The 24,025-nt window shown below is 49.0% G+C and overlaps 1 protein-coding gene and 1 non-coding gene across 2 annotated transcripts; both read right to left on the bottom strand.

Annotated features, from left to right (window-relative positions):
* Positions 1-4,405: 4,405 nt before the first annotated feature.
* On the bottom strand, positions 4,406-4,478 carry trnat-ugu. Its single transcript has one exon. It is a non-coding gene; the product is annotated as a tRNA-Thr (tRNA).
* A 7,499-nt stretch (positions 4,479-11,977) lies between these two features.
* Positions 11,978-23,923, bottom strand: LOC121292270 (gsk3b interacting protein). Its single transcript, XM_041214090.1, has 3 exons — positions 23,775-23,923; positions 17,898-18,194; positions 11,978-12,773 (listed from the first exon to the last, which is right to left on the bottom strand). Exons 2-3 carry the CDS (start codon positions 18,159-18,161, stop codon positions 12,615-12,617), a joined length of 423 nt encoding a protein of 140 aa, XP_041070024.1. The 5' UTR covers positions 18,162-18,194; positions 23,775-23,923; the 3' UTR covers positions 11,978-12,614.
* Between the last annotated feature and the right edge of the window lie 102 nt (positions 23,924-24,025).

Raw genomic sequence — 24,025 nt, 5'->3', positions numbered from 1 at the left:
AGCCCTCAACCGTGTCCGGCCCATCTCCCGCGCATCCGCCCTCACGCCTTCTCCTCCCTCCCAGAAACATGATAGAGTCCCCCTTGTCCTCACTTATCACCCCACCAGCCTCTGCATTCAAAGGATTATCCTCCGCCATTTCCGCCAACTCCAGCATGATGCCACCACCAAACACATCTTCCCCTCACCCCCCCATCGGCATTCCGTAGGGATCGTTCCCTCCGAGACACCCTGGTCCACTCCTCCATCACCCTCTACTCCTCAACCCCCTCCTATGGCACCACCCCATGCCCACGCAAAAGATGCAACACCTGCCCCTTCACTTCCTCTCTCCTCACCATCCAAGGGCCCAAACACTCCTTTCAAGTGAAGCAGCATTTCACTTGCATTTCCCCCAACTTAGTCTACTGCATCCGTTGCTCCCAATGTGGTCTCCTCTACATTGGAGAGACCAAACGTAAACTGGCCGACCGCTTTGCAGAACACCTGCGGTCTGTCCGCAAGAATGACCCAAACCTCCCTGTCGTTGCCATTTTAACACTCCACCCTGCTCTCTTGCCCACATGTCTGTCCTTGGCTTGCTGCATTGTTCCAGTGAAGCCCAACACAAACTGGAGGAACAACACCTCATCTTCCGACTAGGCACTTTACAACCTTCCGGACTGAATATTGAATTCAACAACTTTAGGTCTTGAGCTCCCTCCCCCATCCCCACCCCCTTTCTGTTTCCCCCTTCCTTTTGTTTTTTTGCAATAAATTATATAGATTTTTCTTTTCCTACCTATTTCCATTATTTTTAAATATTTTTAAATCTTTTATGCTCTCCCCACCCCCACTAGAGCTATACCTTGAGTGCCCTACCATCCATTCTTAATTAGCACATTCGTTTAGATAATATCACCAACTTTAACACCTATGTGTTCTTTTGTTCTGTTGTTGGTGACATCTTTTAATGATCTGCTTCTATCACTGCTTGTTTGTCCCTACAACCACACCAACCCCCTCCACTTCTCTCTCTCTCTCCGCCCCCCCCCCCACACACCTTAAACCAGCTTATATTTCAACTCTTTCTTGGACTCGAACTCAAGTTCTGTCGAAGGGTCATGAGGACTCGAAACGTCAACTCTTTTCTTCTCCGCCGATGCTGCCAGACCTGCTGAGTTTTTCCAGGTAATTCTGTTTTTGTTTTGGGTGAAATATAAGCTGGTTTAAGGTGGGGAAATGGTATGTTGATCTTCATCGCAAGAGGATTTGAATACAGGAGTAAAGATGTTTTGCTGCAATTGTATAGAGCCTTGGTGAGACTGCACCTGGAGCATTGTGTACAGTTTGGGTCTCCCTATGTAAGGAAGGATATACTAGCCATAGAGGGAGAGCAACATAGGTTCACCAGACTAATTCCTGGGATGGTGGGATGGTCCTATGAGAGAGTGAGGAGACTGGGCCTGTATTCTCTAGAGTTTCGAAGGATGAGAGGTGATCTTATCGAGACATACAAAATTCTTGCAGGGCCCAACAGGTTAGATGCAGAAAGGATGATTCCTCTGGCTGGGGTTAGAACCAGGGGACACAGTCTCAGAATAAGGGGCAAACTGTTTAAGACTGAGATGAGGAGGAATTTATTCACTCAGAGGGTGTTGACTCTTTGGAATTCTCTACCCCAGAGGGCTGTGGAAGCTCAATCATTGAGTATGTTCAAGACTAAGATTAATAGATTTCTAGATATTAAAGACATCAAGGGATATGGGGATTGTGCAGAAAAATGATGTTGAGTTAGAAGATCAGCCATGATCTAGTTGAATGGTGCAGCAGACTTGAGGGCCGAATGGCCTATCCTTGCTCCTAGTCCCTGAATTCGTACATTTCCTTCAGTGCTTTCCTGGATAATTCCCACTGTGTCATCTCCATTAACTTGAGTTCACCCAAAACTTTGCCAATGTTCTAACTTGTACCAGGTCTCATCCACCCATCACTCTGTGCTTGCACCTACAATGGCTGCCAGTCTGGTAACAGCTTGATTTTAACATTCTATTCAAAGCGGTAGGTTTTAAGGAGCCTCTTAATGAAGGAGAGAAGTAGAGAGGTAGAGATGTTTAGGGAGGAAATTCCAGAGTTTGGAACTTAGCAACTGAAGGCATGGCTGCCAACGGTGGAGTGATTAAAATTTGGGATGCTTAAGAGGCCAGAATTGGAGAAGCTCAGGTATCTTGGAGGGTTATGAGGCTGGAGGAGATTACAGAGATAGGGAGGGGTAAAGCCAGGGAGGGATTTGAAAACAAGGATGAGAATTTTAAAATCAAGGATTTACTTGACTGGGCACCAATATAGGCTTCTTCAGAGGAAGAAGAGTCATACGGACTCGAAACGTTAACTCTGTCTTTGGCTCCACAGATGCTGTCAGACCTGCTGAGTTCTTCCAGCATTTTTTGTTTCTGTTTCAGATTTCCAGCATCCGCAATATTTTGCCTTTAACTAGGTAGGGAGATTTGGTGGTCAGCAGTTTAGCGGGAGTAGGGTCAAGAGAGCATGGACAAGATGAAAAGGCATGAGGGGAGATAGAAGAGAAACTAGAGGATCCCAACTAAACAAAGTTTGCAACAAATTCCTGACCCAAACCTCCTCCTTCAGGGAGAAAATTTCCTATTACACAATCAACAATCCTGTCTCTGAGTCAAAATCCTGGAACTCCCTTCTTATAAGTTCTGTGGGTGTACCTACACCACAGGGACTGCAGTGGTTCAAGAAGGCAGCTCACCACCACTTTCTCAAGGGCAACTAGGGATCGGCAATAAATGCTGGCCTAGCCAGCGACGCCCACATCTCAAGAGGAAATAAGTAAACGAATCAAAAATCAGGGATCAGCACATCAACCCTGTGGCTCTTCTCCGCACCTCCTCGGTGCTGAGAACTGAAAGGTTGGTGGAGGCAGATACAATCATAGCTTTCAAAAGATAATCGGTTAAGCAGCTGAAGAGAAAAAAATTGCAGGGATGCAAGGAAAGCATGTGGAAATTGGGACTAGGTGAGTTGCTCTTGCAGAGCGCTGGTACGGACACGACAGGCTGAATGGCCTATGCAATAATGATTCACAATCTCACAGGATCACAGTATCACAGTGGAGAAGGAGACCATTCAGCCCATCAAGTCTGCACCATTTCTTTGAAAGAGCACTCCACTTAGTCCCACTCCCCTGCCTTATCCCCATAACCTTGCACACTCTTTTCAGGTAGCAATCCAATTCCCTGTTGAACACCTTGATCGAACCTGCCTCCACCATCCTCTCAGGAAGTTTGTTTCAGACTCCAGCCACCCTCTGGGTGAAAACATGTTTCCTTGCATCACTGTTACTCCTTTTCCCAATTATTTGAAACAGTGCCCTCTAGTTATTGATGTTCTCTTGAGTGGGAACAGTTTCTCAGTATTTACCCTGTCCATACCTCTCAGGATCTAGAATGTCTCAATTAAGTCTCTCCTCAGCCTTTTTTTCTCCCAGGAAAACAGTCCCAACCTCCAATCTATCCTCACATCTATAGTTCTTTATCCCAGGAATCGTTCTTGTGAATCTCCTCTGTACTCTCTCCAAGGCCGTCACATCCTCCCTTGAGTATGGCGTTTGGAACTGGACGCAATACTCCAACCGAGGCCTGACTAGTGTCTTATACAAGTTCAACATGACCACCTTACTCTTGTACTCATTGCCCCTGTTAATAAAGCCTAAGATACAATAGGCTTTATTAACCGATCTCTCAACATGCCCTGCCATCTTCAATGACCTATGTACATATACACTGAGGTCCCTCTGTTCCTGCACTTCCTTTAGAGGCTCTCCCTTTATTTTATGCTGTCTCACCATATTCTTCCAGCCAAAATGAATCACCTCTCACTCCTCCACATTGAACTTCACCTGCCACTTGTCTGCCCAATCTACCAACATGTTTGTCCTTTTGAAGTTCAAGACTACCCTCATCACAGTTGACAACATTTCCAATCTTCGTATCATCTGCAGATTTTGAAATCCTGCCCTGCACACCACAGTCTGGGTCATTAATATATATCAGGAAGAGCAAGGGTCCCAACACTGACCCCTGAGGAACTCTACTACAAACCTTCCTCCAATCTGAAAAACAACCAATTATCACTACTCTCTGTTTCTTGCCATTCAACCAATTTCTCATCCAAATGCCTATTTTGTATCTTATCCCATTTCGCTCACAAGTTTGTTGGCGTCGTGACTAAAACTTGCTCATTCGGGTGGGTTTAAGGAGAGGCGGGAATTCCAGACCCACCGGGGAGGGGGTGACAGCCGATCCTCTGTGGAATGGGGAGACTGTTGATCACATCCTTCCTCAGAGATTTAAAATGTTCCCCTTTGTGCTGATTTTTTAAATTGGGTAAAAGTCCGGAAAGGCCCCAGCGAGGATCGAACTCGCGACCCCTGGTTTACAAGACCAGTGCTCTAACCACTGAGCTATGGAGCCTGAACCACAAACACACCCAGGAGCCACCCCGACCCATTGCTACACCGCGGCTCCCTGGCACCTTCACACCCTGGGACCCACCCCTCACCCAGCCCGCCCTCCACCGCCCACCCCCCACCCCCAGCCCGCCCTCCAGCCCCTTCACCCGCCCGACCACCCACCCCCCCCCCCCCCCCCCCCCCCCCCCCACCAAATCACGACTCTCATCCGCCTGCGCTTGGATTATTGAAAATGCAGCCGGGGGCTGCGCCACCAGCACTCGGCCGCCAGGGGGTGGGACATCCCAAGGTGCTGCCAGCTAATCACCAGCAGAAGGCGCTGCACTCGGCTGTCGCAATACTAGCTTCCCAGCAGCAGAGGGCGCTGCGCCCGGCTGTCGCAATTCTCGCTCCGCACCAGCAGAGGGCGCTGCACCGGACTGTCGCAATACTCGCTTCCCAGCAGCAGAGGGCGCTGCACTAGACTGTCGCCATACTCACCCCGCACCAGCAGAGGGCGCTGCACTCGGCTGTCGCCATACTCGCTCCGCACCAGCAGAGGGCGCTGCACTCGGCTGTCGCAATACTCGCCCCGCACTAGCGGAGGGCGCCCCCTGCTGGATTTCAGGGAGAAGGGAAAATGAAGACAAACTGGGAACCAGTGACTGAATCAGAGACAGGGAGGAATGCAAATTATTGTGTCAGCTCATTAAATGCAACTTGGCCATTTAGGCAAAAAAAATCCAGGGAATCAAAAGCAAAATTTTGCAGATTCTGGAAATCTGCCCCTGTCCTTACTCATAAGTATGGGATGCCAGTGCAGTGTCATCAGCAAACAGCAACTCACAGACTTGGTCTTGGTACCTAGACTTGCCAAGTTGAACACCTTGTTGTCAGCTCTGGTATGTAGGTAGACTTTCTCATCTGAGTCACCAGAAGGATACAGTAGCAGCATGGAGGAAAAATTTGTCAAAGTGAGTTGATGCCAGGACACACCACTGCTTTACACCACTGCTGATCTTGAAAGCCCCAGATGATGTTCCATTTTAACTGACAAAACTGTGCATGTCCTTGTGGAAAGAAGAAATGTCAGGTCTCCAGGCGTGCAGCCTATTTTCTGCAGCAGTATTGAAAGAGTCCGTCTCTGCTGACAGGGTCGAAGGTCTTGGTGACGTCTATGAAGGCAATGTGGGGTGGCCTGCACTGTTCGCAACACTTCTCCTTACTGTCAAAGTGAGAAAACCATGTCAACTGTTGATCTGCCAGGTCTGAAGTTGCACTGAGACTCAGGACAGACGTGTGATTTCAGGGTCTGCAATCTGGTCAGAGCAGCATGAACAAGAACCTTCCCCACAATCCTTAACAAGGAGGTGGCTCAGTCATTGCAATCCCCTTTGTTTTTATACCAGGTGACTATTTTTGAATCACTTATGTCTTGAGGCACAATTTTTTTCTTCCAGCAAGGACAAAGAACAATCCAGAATAAGAAAAGTTAACTGGGGAAAAGCCAACTTCAGCAGGTTAAGAACGGAAGTGGGATGAATAAATTGAAGCCAAAGGTTGGCAGGAAAAATGGTAGCTGATCAATGGGCTACCTTTAAAGAACAAATGATTTGGGCACTGTCAAAATTCCCTCGAAAGAGAAAGGTAGGGCAAACAAATCCAGAGCCGTCTGGATGACAAAGGAGATAGAAATTAAGATAAAGAAGAAAAAGTATGATTATGACAGGCATCAGGTAGAAAATACAATCGAAAACCAAGCTGAATATAGAGGTTCAGAGGAGAGATGAAGAAGTAAATAAGAGAAAAGAGGGAGTATAGAAAGAGGCCAGCAGCTAAAATAAAAGGGAATTACAAAGCCTTCTTTAGGCATATAAATAGTAAAAGGAGGAGTAGAGCCAATTAACAACCAACAAAGGAATTTACAAATGAGGGCAGCGGGCTTAGCTGCTGTATTAAATGATTGCTTTGCATCTGTCTTTACCAAGGAAGAAGATGCTACCCTGACTGTGGTAAAAGAGGGGGCAGTTCAGACACTAGATGGGTTTAAAATTGAAAAGGAGTCGGTATTGGATAGGTTATCTGTAGCTAAAGTTGATAAGACACCGGGACCAGTGAGATGTGTCCAAGCATACTGAGGGAAGTGAGAATGGAAATTGCAGAGGCCCTGACCATAATTCTACAGCCTTCCTTAGACTCGAGGTGGTGCCAGAGGACTGGAGAATTGCAAACATTACACCCTTGTTCAAAAAAGGTAAAGATAAGCCCAGCAACTACAAACCGGTCAGTTTAACTTCAGTGGTGAAGAAACTTCTGGAGCCAATAATCTGGGACAAAATTAATAGTCACTGACAAATGTGGTTTAATTAAGGAAAGCCAGTATGGATTTATTCAAGGAAAATTGTGTTTAACTAATTTGCTGGATTTTTTTTTGAAAAGGTAACAGAGAAGGTTAATGAGGACAATACAGCTGATGTGGTGTACATGGACTCCCAAAAGGCATTCGATACAGTGCCACACTACAGACTTGTGAGAAAAGTTATATCTCATGGAATAAAAGGGACAGTAGCAGCATGGATATGGAATTGGCTGAGTGACAGAAGAGTAATGGTTAATGGATGTTTTTTGGGCTGGAGGAAGGTTTGTAGTGGAGTTCCCCAGGGGTCAGTATTGGGAGGATAGTGAAGAACTTCAAAGGGTCAAGTGGGTGAACAAGTGGCAGATGAAGTTCAATCCAGAGAAATGTGAGGTGACACATTTTGATAGGAAGAACATGAAGAGACAATATAAAATAAGGGGTACAACACTAAAGGGGATGCAGGAGCAGAGGGATCTGGGTATGAAAGCATTTTAAACTAAATAGAGGGGGGCAGGGTTCTGGAAAGGAGACACATAGCCTTACAAATCAAAAGGATATGGCAGCACTGCAGGGCAGTTATTTAGGTAATGATACCCAGGGTGTGACAGGAAGGCACAGGGTGTACAAATATTTTTTAAAAAGCAGCAAACAGGGTCAAAGGAGGAAAATGGTAAAAAGGCAAAATTAATGACCCTTTCTTAAATGCGCGTAGTATTCAGAACAAAATAAATGAATTAACGGCACAAATAGGGGTTAATGGGTATGATCTTATAGGGAGATGTGGTTCCAAGGAGATCAAAGCTGGGAACTAAATATTCCGGGGTATGTGACTTTTTGAAAGGACAGCCAGGAAGGAAAGGATGGTGGGGTAGCTTTGTTAGTACAAGATGGCATAAGTACAAAAGCAAGAAAGGATCCTGGATTGGAAGATGTAGAATCCATATGGTTGGAGTTAAGAAATAACAAGGGGAAGAAGACACTGGTAGGAGTAGTCTATAGCACCCTGACAGTAGCTATCCTGTAGGACAGAGAATAAATCAGGAGACAATGAGGGCATGTAAAAAAGGCAGTACATTAATCATGGGTGACTTTAATCTTCATGCACATTGGGAAAATCAAATTGCAAGAGGTAGATACGAGCAAAAATTCATAGAGTGTATTTGGGACAGTTTCTCAGAACAATATGTTGTGAATCCAACCAGGAATCAGGCTACTTTGGATCTGATAATGTGTAATGAGACAGGTTTAATAAGTGATCTCAGAATAAAGGATCTCCTAGGAAACAGTGACCATAACATGGTAGAATTTAGCATTCAGTTTGAGAGTGAGAAACTTTGGTCAGAAACAACTGTTCTAAACTTAAATACGGGTAATTACAATGGAATGAGGGCAGAGTTGCCTGGAGTGGACTGGGAAAGGAGTTTAGCAGAAAAGATGGTTGATGAACAAAGGCAGATGTTTAAGGAAATATTTCATGACTCTCAACAAAGATATATCCCAGTGAGGAAAAAGGATTCAAGGAAGGGGATAAACCAGCCATGGTTAATCAAGGCAGTTAAGGATAGTATCACCTTGAAAGAAAAAACATACAATGTGACAAAGATTAGTGGTAAGCCAGGGGATTGGAAAGTTTTAAAAACCAACATAAGATGACCAAAAAATAATGAAGAGGAAGAAAATAAACTTTGACGTTAAACTACCAAGTAATATAAAAATGGACAGTAAGAGCTTCTTTAAATATATAAAAAAAGAGAGGCCAAAGTGTACATAGGCCATTTAGAGAATGAAGCTGGGGATAGGGAACCAGGAAATGGCAGACGAGTTGAATAAATACTTTGCTTTGGTCTTCATGGTGGACGATACCAATAGCATTCCAAAAATACTAAATAATCAAGGGGCAAAAGGTTGGGTGGGGGGAAGTGGAAGAGGAAATAAATACAATAACTATCACTAGAGAAAAAGTAGTGGGGAAACTAATGGGGCTAAAGGCCGATAAGTCCCCTGGACCTGATGAGTTGCATCCTAGGATATTAAAGGAAGTAGCTACAGAGATAGTGGATGCACTGGTAGTAAACTTCCAAGAATCCTTATATTCTGGAAAAGTCCCAGAGGATTGGAGAATGGCCAATGTAATGTCCTTATTCAAAAAGGGAGACAAAAAACAGGTAATTGTAGGCCAGTTAGCTTAACATCTGTCATTGGGAAAATGTTAGAGTCTATTATAAAGGATGTAATAGCAGAGCATTTAGAAATACATAATCTAATCAAGCAGAGTCAGCATGGCTTCATGAAAGGGAAATCATGCGTAACAAATTTGTTAGAATTATTTGAGGAGGTAACACGCAGAATAGATAAAGGGGAACCAGTAGGTGTAATATATTTGGATTTCCAAAAGGTGTTCAGTAAGGTACCACCCATAAGGCTACTTAATAAGATAAGAGCCCATCGTGTTGGGTATAGTATATCAACATGGATAGAGGATTGACTAACTAATAGAAGAGAGAGAGTTGAGATAAGGGAGGCATTTTCAGGATGGCAACCTGTAACCAGTGGAGTGCCACAGGGATCAGTGCTGGGGCTACAATTATTTACAATATATATTAGTGACTTAGATGAGGGAAATGAATGTAATATCGCCAAGCTTGCGGATGACACAAAAATAGGTGGGAAGGCAAGTGGTGAGGATGACACAAGGAGTCTACAGGGGGATATAGACAGATTAAGTGAGTGGGGAAAAACTTGGCAGATGGAATATAATGTGGGAAAATGTGAGGTTATGCACTTTGGCAGGAAGAATAGAGGAGCTGAATATTATTTAAATGGAGAAAGACTGCAGAAAGCTGCAGCACAGAGAGATTTGGGGGTCCTTGTGCATGAATCCCAAAAAGCTAACATACAAGTTCAGCAGATAATTGGGAAGGCAAATGGAATGTTGGCCCTTGATTTCAAAGGGAATGGAATGTAAAAATAGGGAAGTCTTGCTATAACTATGCAAGGCACTAGTTAGACCACACCTAGAATACTGTGAACAATTTTGGTCCCCTTATCTAAAGAAAGATACACTGGCATTGGAGGCAGTCCAGAGAAGGTTCACTAGGTTGATCCCGGGTATGGAGGGATTTTCTTATGAGAGGTTGAGTAGGTTAGGCCTGTACTCATTGGAATTTAAAAGAATGAGAGGCGACCTTATTGATAGAGGTATTCAAAATCATGAGGGGTCTAGACAGAGTAAATAGAAAGAAACTGTTCTCATTGGCAGAGGGATTGAGAACCAGAGGATGCAGATTTAAGGTAATTGATAGAAGCAAAAATGATATGAGAAAAAACTTTTTCACACAGTGAGTGGTTAGGATCTGGAAAGCTCTGCCTGACAGTGTGGTGGAGGCAGGGTCAATCAAGGCGTTCAAGAGGGAATTAGATGATTGTTTGAAAAGAAACAAATCTGCACGGTTACAGGGAGAAGACAGAAGAATGGCACTCAGTGAAATGCTCTTTCAGAGAGCAGATACAGACATGACGGGCCGAATGGCCTCCTTTTGCACTGTAACAGTTCTGTGATTCCGTATTTATTGGCTGAATCCCACGCTTAAATAACCATATCCCCGTAATGGCAATTAGATCTAAATCATTCACCTTTATCTGAGCCATTAGTTCATTTATCTTATTGCAGATGTTTTGTGCATTCAGATAAAGAACTTTTAATTTCATGCTTTTTGCTTCTATTCACTGAAATATTATTTGTTGATGTACAATTTTGGTTAAACTCTCAATCCCATCCTCATCTTTACCTACATAGCTTTACTCTTCCAATGCCTTGACATTTTTCTATGGATTTCTAACTCTCCCTTCGGCCGAGCCCTCTACTCCACTGATAATTTAAAGCCCTCTCCACACTCTAGTGATGTTATTGGCCAGGACACTGGTCCTAACCCAGTTCAAGTGGAACCCATCCCAAATGAATAGCTCACACTTCCCTGAGTACTGATGCCAATGTCCCATGAATCAAAAGCCCTTCTTCCAACACCACTCATTGATCCTATGCCAACTGGCACATGGCTCAGGTAACAATCCAAAGATTATTACAACCAATTTGCACTCAGCAATGTGACAATGAGTAGATAATCTGACTGAGAGCCAAGAGCCTGGACTGTGTAACATTCTAAGCTACTCTGCTCTGTAAACATCAGGCTGGGGAGGATGTCAGCCAAGGATGTGATGTAAAAGATAGCAGAGATTGATTCTCCAGCTCGGTTTGTCTCACCTGATGAGGGCTGACACAATCTCACCTCGGAAGCTAAACGAGTTGGCTAGAGTTCATGTTACAGTACATTCCATGAAATTAGTGGGTTTATTGGTAAGGTAGGCATCATATTTGGCCCATGTGCTGTGGAAAGAGGAAAATCAGCTGAAGTTCCTACTCCTCATTGGAAGTTTGGATATCAGGTGAGGACAGGATCAGGTTTAACTTCAATAACCCCTCTTGCTCGAACTGAATAACAATAATCACTTGGATATACTGGAGGGCAGCAGCCAACTATGAGTTGGAACTCCAATTGGTTTTTGCTGGGAACCTGTACTCCTGAAATGGTACCTCTGGGAGAGGAAAAGGCTACCACACTCATACAAAATGGTAAAGCAATAGTCTTAATCCACAATTCTCCACAAGTTCCTGATCTCGACTGAGGGAAAATACTTACAGATGCAATGTCACAAAGTGAGCGATACCTGGAGAGTCGCCCAGTTCATGCTCAACCACATTGAAGTGGGCACTATTCAGAGACCTGTTGTCAGATACCCACCTTGCCGTGTAGGGAGTGGATCTTGGACTGCATGAGACTCAAGGGTGAGAACTCTTATCATTCGCTCATGGTACATGGGCATGGCTGACAAGGCCAGCATTTATTGCCCATCGTAATTGCCCTTGAGAAGGTGGTGGCGAACTGCCTTCTTGAACCGCTGCAGTCCATGTGGTGTAGGTACACCCACAGTGCTGTTAGGGAGGGAGTTCCAGGATTTTGATTTTGTGAAGAAACATTGATATATTTCCATGTCACGATGGTGTGTGAATGGGAATAATGGGAGAAAATGAATGCATTTTAACAAAACTTTAAAAATTGACAATTAGCCAGTGTAGGTTCAGTATAGAAACAGCAAAGTACAACTTGGTGTCCAAAATATTTTATTCTTTTTGCAAAACATACACTAACTTTTTTTTTGAAAAGATTAGATTTTTTCTCACCTTGGAATCTGCAAATTACACCAGAGGTTTGACTTTCTGTGCTTCACAATTTAACAGCACACTGGAAGGTTATTTTTTAAATTAACAAGTCAAAGTACAACATGTAAAATGAAGCAACATTTTATTAGTGAGAAAGCTGGAAGAAGCTAAAAGTTACTGGTCACTTGCTTCTCTCTCACCAAGAAACTTAGGTCTGGACAATGTCCATTGCTCTTTTCACAAGTCATGGGCCAAAGGTACCCTCCTGCTTACTATGCTTGTGCATCACTGCTGCAATTACACAGACTGACCTCTTTTGAAAGGGGCTGTGCAATTTTCAGCCCTATTACAGCAAGGGAACTTACAAACACCTTTCCTCTCTCTGTAGGAATGAGAAACAGAGATTAAATTCTGCAAGATTGTGGATCCCAACTGTACTGCTGCGTGAATATGGAAACAAACAATTTGCTAATTTTTTGTGGGATGTGTGTAGTCTCCTGTATGTTTGGTCATGGACTTTTTGCAGCCAGAGAAAACATGTTGAGAAACATGCCATCACAAGGGGCTGGAGTCAATGCCCTTCACTCCTGTACTTTTTTTAAAGCTTCTAGCTTCTGCAGAAGCGCATTACCAAATGCTTCACGATACGCAGGGCTGACTGAGTCCAGGAGAGAGTAAATCGTTTCATGGTACTGCATCGACAGTGACTCGTCCACCTTGTCAAAGCCATAAGCCACCACCTAGAAGAAGAAAAACAGGTCAGTACAAAGATTGTGCACAAAATAAATCCGTCCCTCATTCACCCAGTGCTGGATGATGCAACAATAAATTCAAAGGCCAAAAAGTTCCCTCCACAGCAGATGGTAAATGCTGAGCTGCTCAAATCCCAGAGAGAAACTTGAAACAACTGCCACAACCATTTTGCAATTTGTATTTTCATTTCGAGATGCATGTCTTGAATTCAGTAGTAATAAGTCCAACGAGTCTTAAGAGATTTTTTTTACAAATTAAACATTTATTAATAAAAGAAATAATTTTAAGCACATACATAGGTCTACAAATTACTACTATGATAACCCCCAGCTCCTTTAATTAATCTGACTCCCAGTTACACCCCCATTAAGGCAACAGTAAAAACAATTTAGATCTTAACAGACCCAGACAAAGCACAGAATACCCTGGAAAGGGATATTCACAGTGAATTCTCTTAGCTTCGGTTCCTATAGACAGCAGCTTGGTACATAGAGACTGGAGGTTTTTCACACTTGTTAGATCTTAGAATTCCTTCCTCTTACACATAGCCTTCTCTCCTTTATACATATTTTCCCCTTTGAATGCAAATTTCATTGTTGCTTCTTTCAGTCTTTGGGCTTTACTGTTCTAATAATAAAAATCTTTCATAGTTCCAATTTTATCAAACTTTGGGAAAAATAAACACACTAATTGTTTTTTTCTGGCTAAGTGTAACCTTTCACCCTCACTTTTTAAATTCAAACTCCTCTGGTTTATCTAAAAATGCAAATTTTCCTTTACACCTCGCATTCTAAAACTTCAGCCATGTTTACTTATTTAGCATTTCATACCTAGCTCCTCTTCTCATACATAAAAGCCTTCAGGCCAGCTGTCTTTAATTCAATTAAGTCCCGCGCAGACACACACACAGACTATCCAGACCCCACTATTCCTACTTTACGATAAATCCCACTAACATTATGGAAATTATATTTTCATGACACATGCCTCCAAACAACCAACACCATACCTCCCAGAATAGGCCCCCAACTAACACATCTCCCAGAATAAAACATACCCCCGAGCTGACAGCACCTCCCAGAATAAAACATGCCTCCCAACCAACACCACACCCCCCAGAATAACCCACCCCAACCAACATACCACCCAGAATAAACCCCCGCCAACCGACGCACCTCCCAGAATAAACCCCCGCCAATCAACACACCTCCCAGAATAACGCCCCCCCAACCGACGCACCACCCAGAATAAACCCCCGACAACCAACACACCTCCCAGAATAAATCCCACCCAACTAACACACCTCCCAGAATAAACCCCCGACAACCGACACACCACCCAGAATAAACCCCCGCCAACCGACACACCTCCCAGAATAAACCCCCGCCAACCGACACACCTCCCAGAATAAACCCCCGCCAACCGACACACCTCCCAGAATAAACCCCCGCCAACCGACACACCTCCCAGAATAAACCCCCGCCAACCGACACACCTCCCAGAATAAACCCCCGCCAACCGACACACCTCCCAGAATAAACCCCCGCCAACCGACACACCTCCCAGAATAAACCCCCGCCAACCGACACACCTCCCAGAATAAACCCCCGCCAACCGACACACCTCCCAGAATAAACCCCCGCCAACCGACACACCTCCCAGAATAAACCCCCGCCAACCGACACACCTCCCAGAATAAAGCCCCGCCAACCGACACACCTCCCAGAATAAAGCCCCGCCAACCGACACACCTCCCAGAATAAAGCCCCGCCAACCGACACACCTCCCAGAATAAAGCCCCGCCAACCGACACACCTCCCAGAATAAAGCCCCGCCAACCGACACACCTCCCAGAATAAAGCCCCGCCAACCGACACACCTCCCAGAATAAAGCCCCGCCAACCGACACACCTCCCAGAATAAAGCCCCGCCAACCGACGCACCTCCCAGAATAAACCCCCGCCAACCGACGCACCACCCAGAATAAACCCCCGCCAACCGACGCACCACCCAGAATAAACCCCCGCCAATCGACGCACCTCCCAGAATAAACCCCCGCCAACCGACACACCTCCCAGAATAAACCCCCGCCAACCGACACACCTCCCAGAATAAACCCCCGCCAACCGACACACCTCCCAGAATAAACCCCCGCCAACCGACACACCTCCCAGAATAAACCCCCGCCAACCGACACACCTCCCAGAATAAACCCCCGCCAACCGACACACCACCCAGAATAAACCCCCGCCAACCGACACACCACCCAGAATAAACCCCCGCCAATCAACACACCTCCCAGAATAAACCCCCGCCAACCAACACACCTCCCAGAATAAATTCCCCGCCAACCAACACACCTCCCAGAATAAATTCCCCGCCAACCAACACACCTCCCAGAATAAATTCCCCGCCAACCAACTCCACACCTCCCGGAATAAAACATGTTTGACTAAAACCACAAGGCCGTCTCAAAACAAGGCAATTGTACCCAGCCAAAGTCACAAACCATCACGCAAGGAACAGAGTTGCCTACTGCATACAAAATTTATTCAATTAAATCAACCTGTGAATTTAAATTTGATTGCAAAGGCTGTTGTTTACATGGTTAATATTGAAGAAATATCAAAATTCAAATTATTTAAACTGTAAGAACAAAACTAATCAATCCAAATTGATTAGATAGTTTCTCCTCGCCCCTCCCTGTTAAATGGGCTGACATACGCTGAAGAAGCATTCTCATAGACATTACCTTAGGATCATATAACAGAGGGGGGCTATTTGGCTCATCATGGCTGTGTCAGCTCTTTGAAAAAAGTTACTCAATTCATACAATTTTCCCACAGCCTCTCATATCCTTCATGTCTACCACCTAAAAGTCTCTCTCTTCTCAATCGTCAAGCTCGCTGAAATGATTAGACATCAATTCCTTCAGATCCTGGGGATTATTGTCCATTTCTTGGACTTTGGTCCTTATGGACAGATTAAAATCAAAACTAAGTGTGACATATGATCTTTCCCCACAGCCCTGAAAATGTTTTCCCTTCAAGTATTTATCGAATCTCTCACTGAAAGTTACCATTGAATCTGCTTCTCTAGCCTTTCAGACCATGCATTCCAGATCACAAAAACTTTCTGTATTGAAAATTTTTCTTGTTCTCACCTCTGGTTCCTTTGTAATCACCTTAAATCCGTGCCCTTTAGATACTAACTCCACTGCTGCTGGAAACAGCTTCTCCTTACTTACTCTATCAAAAACACATCATGATCATGAGGAGAGATTGCCTAGGCTAGAGTTGTTTTTCTTACAACAGAGGAGGCTAAGGGGTGACCTAATTGAGGTGTACAAAATTATGTGGGGCCTAGACAGACAGGAAGGACTTGTTTCTCCTAACTGAGGGGTTAATTTCCAGGTGGCATAGATTTAAGGTGATTGGTAGAAGGATTAGAGGAGACATGAGGAAAAACTTTTTCACCCAGAGGGTGGTGGGCGTTTGGAATTCACTGCCTTAGTTGGTGGTTGAGGCTGAAATGCTCAACTCATTTAACAGCTACCTGGATCTGCATCTGAAGTGCTGTAACCTGCAAGGCTACAGACTAGGGGCTGGAAAGTGGGATTAAAATGAGCGGCTACTTTCTTTTTTCTCTTTTCAACTGGCACAGACATGATGGGCTGAATGGCCTCTTTCTGCACTGTAACTTTTCTATGGTTCTAACACCTATAATTAAATCCTTCCCTTAACCTTTGGCATTTCCCAGCTTCTCCTCATCCTTGGCACTATTCTAGTAAATCTCCTCTGCACCTTGTCTAAGGTTTTGACATCCATCTTAAGGTTTGGTAACCAGAACTGGCCACAATAAGCTAGTTAAGCTTAACTAGTATTTTGAAAGAGTCTCACCACCCCCCTGTTGCTCACCCTTTTCACGCCCATGCTATTGCCCTAAACAGACTTCCAGCCATTGTCCTTTTCCTTCTAACTTCCACCCAGTACAGCTAGTGCAACATGAATATCTCTGTAACCTGAATAATATAAATCCCTCAGCAGTAGACATCCATTTATCTCAAGCCTCCTCTCAGAAAATAGTTGACATTTTCTATGGTTTGGAGAACCCAGTGCCTCTCTGGGTTCTGATACTTTGGTAGGTTAATGAGTAGAAAAGAATGTTTGAACACACTGGCTATATTTTCCTGGGATGAGGGGTATTTGAGCACACAACAACTTGTATTTATATAGCACCTTTAACATCATAAAACATACCTGGTGCTGCACAGGAACGATCATCAAACAAAGTTTGACACTAAGCTGTGTAAGGAGATATTAGGGCAGGTAACCAAAAACTTGGCCAAAGGTCAGTTTTAAGGATAAAAACAAAAAAACTGCGGATGCTGGAAATCCAAAACAAAAACAGAATTACCTGGAAAAACTCAGCAGGTCTGGCCGAAGGGTCATGAGGACTCGAAACGTCAACTCTTTTCTTCTCCGCCGATGCTGCCAGACCTGCTGAGTTTTTCCAGGTAATTCTGTTTTTGTGTCAGTTTTAAGGAACTTCTTAAATAAGAGTCTGACAGATTTAAGGAGGGAATTCCATGCAATAGGAGGCACAGCTACCAATGGTGGCATGATTAAAACTGAGGGAATTGGAATAGCGCAGATATCTCAAAGGATTGGAGGGTTGGAGGTGATCGAGGGGGTGAGGCCATGGATGTGATTTGAAAACATGGCTGAAAATTTTAAAATCAGGGCGTTGCAGATCAGGAGCTAATGTCAGTCTGTGAGGACAGGGGTAATGAGTGAATGGGGCTTGCTGCAAATAAGGATACGGGCAGTAGAGTTTCGGATGAGGTCTTTCAGGCAAACCATGGAGTAACTGAGTAAGGGACACATACATTTGTTCACCACATGTCTTGTGGGGCTTGAGGAAAAATCTGAGTTATTGCACAAAAATCCATTCTCTACAGTAACTGCAAAACTCCACTGTGGCCTTCCAAAAAGTCAAAGAATTTTCATTCAGAGGGGATAAAATAGTAAAAATTAAATAAGACAAAGGGATCTTTGATCCAGATAAAGACCATTTTGCAAGAGCTGGTATTAGTTAGTTGCTGCTCTCACCCGGAGTCCTGCTTCAGTTAGCTCAAGACAGTATCTGTTTCCTTCCTTTGTTTCTACGTTAATATAAGCAACATCTTCTCCAATTGCAAGGCTTTTCGAGACAGCCATATGACGAACAGCAAAGTTGACGTCGTTGACCACAGCCTCTGCCTCCACTCTCATATCCTTCACGTCTGCCCCCTCAAAGTCCCTCTCTTCCCAATCTGCAACCTCACCGAAATTATTAAACACTGACTCCTTCAGATCTTGGGGATCACAGTCCATTTCCTGGAAGTGATATCAGTCCTTTTGAAGAGACTGTAAATTAAACAGAAATGAAACAAATAATTATTTCAAAAAGACACTGACCAATTAATATCTCCTGAATACAGCAGTAATCAACAACTCTGGATCATTTTTGATAAACCTGCATTGCCATCAATCCCCCCCCCCACCCCCCGTCAGTCTATCAATTGTCACAATGATGTTGCCATGCACAATGTGGAATATTAATTGTTAGTTTCATCAGTTGGTGTAATGCCTTGGATTTTTTTTTAAAGGAAAGAAACAGCTACAACTGCAAAGACACTGGGTTTTAAAATGACTACAGAAGTACTTGGCCTACAAATTGGGCAAGTTTCTAGCAGCCTCTGAAAGCAGATTACCAGGGGACATATCTAGGCAGTTCTCTGATGGACTTTACATTTGCCATTGTCTGAACTCTCTGCAAAACATAACAGGTCACCAGACTTCATATTTGCAGAAACTGCCAGAAACAAAGAAGGACGAACAAAAGTTATTACACACAGAGTGCTAAGGACTTCCTATCAGTTTCAAGGGCATCTTGATAGCTTTGACAATGGGACGTCGAAGCTCCTTTGTTAATTTGGATTTCCATTGTGTGCCAAAAGCCAGCTGTCACCTGATGGGAACCCCACTTGCGAAAAGCTACGATTATAAGCTTGTCTGCTTCTGAAGAAGGCACCAGTAACATCCAGAAGGAGACTGCAGAATGTAACATCATCTCTCTATCCCTGCTATCTGCATCCAGAGATGGGGAATTTTAATTGAAAAGAACTTCAAGTGTCATTGTATCCACTTTGGAAAAAGACAAGGTTACAGTTTAAAAGGGACTGTCTCCATAAAAACAATCAGTTTACATTGGCCGCAACATCCTTGGAATTTCAAGACCACCAAAGGAATGTCAGAATGTATATTTTTTTTCTCTCTAGGACTTTAACTCTCAACAGTTCCACCTCCTCCACCCTGTAACTTGTTCTGTTTTGCAAGTTAACGTGTGTGTGTGTGTGTGTGTGTGTGTGTGTGTGTGTGTGTGTGTGTGTATATATGTTACAGGATTCGGGATGTGTTTTTACCTTTTTAATAAGTCTCATACTTGTACCCAGGTGAGGTTTAAACAATAAAACTAACTCCTTACTTGCTAACACCAGATCTGGCTGATTTATTTTCTAATATAGCTTTACATACAGTCAAGTACGTACTGAATTTTAAAAAAATTTACAATTTTCTAAAAATTCAAACTTGGTTATAAGCAACCTCAGGAGTGGGGGGAAAAAAGGAGAATTTATTAACCCCCCCACCACCAGAAATTGGTGGCAGCACAATGCACAGAGTGAAGAGGTCTGAGAGAAATGGTGCAATACACTTTCCTGAAAATAAAACACTTCATTTAAAGAAATCCAACTGATGAATTCAAATGAAGATACCAAGCTGGGAGGGGGAGAGGGAGAGGGGGGAGGAGGGAGAAGAGGAGGGGGGAGGAGGGGGGAGGAGGGGGGAGGAGGGGGGAGGAGGGGGAGAGAGGGGGGAGAGGGGGGAGAGGGGGGAGAGGGGGGAGGAGGGGGGGAGGAGGGGGGAGAGGGGGGAGAGGGGGGAGAGGGGGGAGAGGGGGGAGAGGGGGGAGAGGGTGGGGAGGAGAGGGGAGAGAGGGGGGAGGAGAGGAGAGGGGTGAGGAGAGGGGAGAGAGAGGGTAGGAGGGGGGAGAGGGGAGGGGGAGGAGGGGGGAGAGGGGGGAGAGGGGGGAGGAGGGGGGAGAGGGGGGAGGAGGGGGAGAGGGGGGAGGAGGGGGAGAGGGGGGAGGAGGGGGAGAGGGGGGAGGAGGGGGAGAGGGGGGAGGAGGGGGAGAGGGGGGAGGAGGGGGAGAGGGGGGAGGAGGGGGAGAGGGGGGAGGAGGGGGGAGAGGGGGGGAGGAGGGGGAGAGGGGGGAGGAGGGGGAGAGGGGGGAGGAGGGGGAGAGGGGGGAGGAGGGGGAGAGGGGGGAGGAGGGGGAGAGGGGGGAGGAGGGGGAGAGGGGGGAGGAGGGGAGAGGGGGGAGGAGGGGGAGAGGGGGGAGGAGGGGGAGAGGGGGGAGGAGGGGGAGAGGGGGGAGGAGGGGGAGAGGGGGGAGGAGGGGGAGAGGGGGGAGGAGGGGGAGAGGGGGGAGGAGGGGGAGAGGGGGGAGGAGGGGGAGAGGGGGGAGGAGGGGGAGAGGGGGGAGGAGGGGGAGAGGGGGGAGGAGGGGGAGAGGGGGGAGGAGGGGGAGAGGGGGGAGGAGGGGGAGAGGGGGGAGGAGGGGGAGAGGGGGGAGGAGGGGGAGAGGGGGGAGGAGGGGGAGAGGGGGAGGAGGGGGAGAGGGGGGAGGAGGGGGAGAGGGGGGAGGAGGGGGAGAGGGGGGAGGAGGGGGAGAGGGGGGAGGAGGGGGAGAGGGGGGAGGAGGGGAGAGGGGGGAGGAGGGGGAGAGGGGGGAGGAGGGGGAGAGGGGGGAGGAGGGGGAGAGGGGGGAGAGAGGGGGGAGGAGGGGGGAGAGAGGGGAGAGGGGGGAGAGAGGGGGAGAGAGGGGGAGAGAGGGGGAGAGAGGGGGAGAGAGGGGGAGAGAGGGGGAGAGAGGGGGAGAGAGGGGGAGAGAGGGGGAGAGAGGGGGAGAGAGGGGGAGAGAGGGGGAGAGAGGGGGAGAGAGGGGGAGAGAGGGGGAGAGAGGGGGAGAGAGGGGGAGAGAGGGGGAGAGAGGGGGAGAGAGGGGGGAGAGAGGGGGAGAGAGGGGGAGAGAGGGGGAGAGAGGGGGAGAGAGGGGGAGAGAGGGGGAGAGAGGGGGAGAGAGGGGAGAGAGGGGGAGAGAGGGGGAGAGAGGGGGAGAGAGGGGGAGAGAGGGGGAGAGAGAGGGGAGAGAGGGGGAGAGAGGGGGAGAGAGGGGGAGAGAGGGGGAGAGAGGGGGAGGAGAGGGGGAGAGAGGGGGAAGAGAGGAGAGAGGGGGAGAGGGGAGAATGGGAGAGGAGAGAGGGGGAGAGGAGAGAGGGGGAGAGAGAGAGGGGGAGAGGAGAGAGGGGGAGAGGAGAGAGGAAGAGGGGGAGAGGAGAGAGGGGGAGAGGGGGAGAGGAGAGAGGAGAGAGGAGAGAGGGGGAGGGGAGAGGGGAGAGGGGAGAGGGGAGAGGGAGGGGGAGAGGGGAGAGAGGGGGAGGAGGGGGAGGAGGGAGAGAGGGGGGAGGGGGAGAGGGAGAGGAGGGGGGAGGGGGAGAGGAGAGAGGGGGGAGGGGGAGAGGAGAGAGGGGGAGGGGGAGAGAGAGAGGGGGGAGGAGGGGGAGAGAGAGAGGGGGGAGGAGTGGGGGAGAGAGGGGGGAACGAGAGGGGAGAGAGGAGAGAGGGGGGAGGAGAGAGGAGAGAGGGGGGAGGAGAGAGGAGAGAGAGGGGGAGGGGGAGAGGAGAGAGGGGGGAGGGGGAGAGGAGAGAGGGGGGAGGGGGAGAGGAGAGAGGGGGGAGGGGGAGAGGAGAGAGGGGGGAGGGGGAGAGGAGAGAGGGGGGAGGGGGAGAGGAGAGAGGGGGAGGGGGAGAGGAGAGAGGGGGGAGGGGGAGAGGAGAGAGGGGGGAGGGGGAGAGGAGAGAGGGGGGAGGGGGAGAGGAGAGAGGGGGGAGGGGGAGAGGAGAGAGGGGGGAGGGGGAGAGGAGAGAGGGGGGAGGGGGAGAGGAGAGAGGGGGGAGGGGGAGAGGAGAGAGGGGGGAGGGGGAGAGGAGAGAGGGGGGAGGGGGAGAGGAGAGAGGGGGGAGGGGAGAGGAGAGAGGGGGGAGGGGGAGAGGAGAGAGGGGGGAGGGGGAGAGGAGAGAGGGGGGAGGGGGAGAGGAGAGAGGGGGGAGGGGGAGAGGAGAGAGGGGGGAGGGGGAGAGGAGAGAGGGGGGAGGGGGAGAGGAGAGAGGGGGGAGGGGGAGAGGAGAGAGGGGGGAGGGGGAGAGGAGAGAGGGGGGAGGGGGAGAGGAGAGAGGGGGGAGGGGGAGAGGAGAGAGGGGGGAGGGGGAGAGGAGAGAGGGGGGAGGGGGAGAGGAGAGAGGGGGGAGGGGAGAGGAGAGAGGGGGAGGGGGAGAGGAGAGAGGGGGGAGGGGGAGAGGAGAGAGGGGGGAGGGGGAGAGGAGAGAGGGGGGAGGGGGAGAGGAGAGAGGGGGGAGGGGGAGAGGAGAGAGGGGGGAGGGGGAGAGGAGAGAGGGGGGAGGGGGAGAGGAGAGAGGGGGGAGGGGGAGAGGAGAGAGGGGGGAGGGGGAGAGGAGAGAGGGGGGAGGGGGAGAGGAGAGAGGGGGGAGGGGGAGAGGAGAGAGGGGGGAGGGGGAGAGGAGAGAGGGGGGAGGGGGAGAGGAGAGAGGGGGGAGGGGGAGAGGAGAGAGGGGGGAGGGGGAGAGGAGAGAGGGGGGAGGGGGAGAGGAGAGAGGGGTGAGGGGGAGAGGAGAGAGGGGGAGAGGGGAGGAGAGGGGGGGGAGGGGGAGGAGAGGGGGGAGGGGGAGGGGAGAGGAGAGGAGGGGAGGAGGGGAGAGAGGGGGGGAGGGAGGGGAGAGAGGGGGAGGAGGGGAGGGGAGAGGAGAGAGGGGGGAGAGGAGAGAGGAGGGAGGGGGAGGAGGGGGGAGAGGGGGAGAAGAGGAGGGGAGAGGGGGGAGGAGGGGGAGGAGAGGAGGGAGGGGGGAGGAGGGGAGAGGAGGAGGGGAGGGGGAGAGGAGAGAGGGGAGAGGAGGAAGAGGGGAGAGGAGGAAGAGGGGAGAGGAGGAGGGGAGAGGAGGAGGGGAGGGGGAGAGGAGAGAGGGGAGAGGAGGGGGGAGGGGGAGAGGAGGGGGGAGGGGGAGAGGAGGGGGGAGGGGGAGAGGAGGGGGGAGGGGGAGAGGAGGGGGGAGGGGGAGAGAGAGGGGGGAGGAGGGGAGAGAGGGGGGAGGAGGGGAGAGGGAGGGGGGAGGGGGATAGGAGGGGGGGAGGGGGATAGGAGGGGGGAGGGGGAGAGGAGGGGGGAGGGAGAGAGGAGAGAGGGGGAGGGGAGAAAGAGGGGGAGAGGAGAGAGGGGGGAGGGGGAGAGGAGAGAGGGGGAGGGGGAGAGGAGAGAGGGGGGGGAGGGGGGAGGGGGAAGAGGAGAGGAGGGAGGAGGAGAGAGGGGGAGAGAGGGGGAGGAGGGGGAGAGAGGGGGAGGAGGGGGGAGAGAGGGGGAGGAGGGGGGAGGGGGATAGGAGGGGGGAGGGGGATAGGAGGGGGGAGGGGGAGAGGAGAGAGGGGGGGAGGGGGAGAGGAGAGAGGGGGGGGAGGGGGGAGGGGGAAGAGGAGAGGAGGGAGGAGGAGAGAGGGGGAGAGAGGGGGAGGAGGGGGAGAGAGGGGGAGGAGGGGGGAGAGGGGGGAGGGGGAGGAGGGGGGAGAGGGGGGGAGAAGAGGAGGGGAGGAGGGGGAGGAGAGGAGGGAGGGGGGAGGAGGGGTGAGAGGGGGAGAGAGGGGGAGAGGGGGGAGGGGGGAAGAGAGGGGGAGGAGAGTGCGCTGGGTGCAGGGCGAAGGCGAAGGGGAAGGGGAAGGGGGACAGGTGGCAAACACCGGGAGCCAGTGGCGTCTGGCTCCTATTAACCAGGATCAGAAAACACATCTATATTCGGACGCCGCCTTATGAAAATTACCTCAGAAAACCTCGGGAATCATTAACACATCATCTTTCTGAGGAAAAAAAGTCGATCCGCGCACCAAGAATTTAAACCAAAAGATCGTTTAAAACCGGCAGCGCTCGAGCTCTCCACCTCCTGGCGCCTTCCACCTGGTAGGACGTCACGGCGTCATCAGCACGCGCGGAAAAGCGGGCTGCGGCCGCCATTTTTGTGAAGGGCCAACTGCCTGCGCCAGTACCAAAGATGGCGGCGTGTTGTTAGCGGGA

Source organism: Carcharodon carcharias, chromosome 20 (assembly GCF_017639515.1).
Source record: "Carcharodon carcharias isolate sCarCar2 chromosome 20, sCarCar2.pri, whole genome shotgun sequence".
Classification (NCBI taxonomy): Eukaryota; Metazoa; Chordata; class Chondrichthyes; order Lamniformes; family Lamnidae; genus Carcharodon; species Carcharodon carcharias.
The sequence above is the reverse complement of the archived record's forward strand: the minus strand, read 5'-3'. Positions and strand labels throughout refer to the sequence as shown.

Excerpts from the sequence above, each read along its gene's own strand:
- LOC121292270 (XM_041214090.1), bottom strand. The coding sequence starts at position 18,161 with ATGGACTGTGATCCCCAAGATCTGAAGGAGTCAGTGTTTAATAATTTC. Across the intron at positions 12,774-17,897 it reads TAACTGAAGCAGGACTCCGG|GTGGTGGCTTATGGCTTTGA; the intron begins GTGAGAGCAGCA and ends TTCTTCTTCTAG.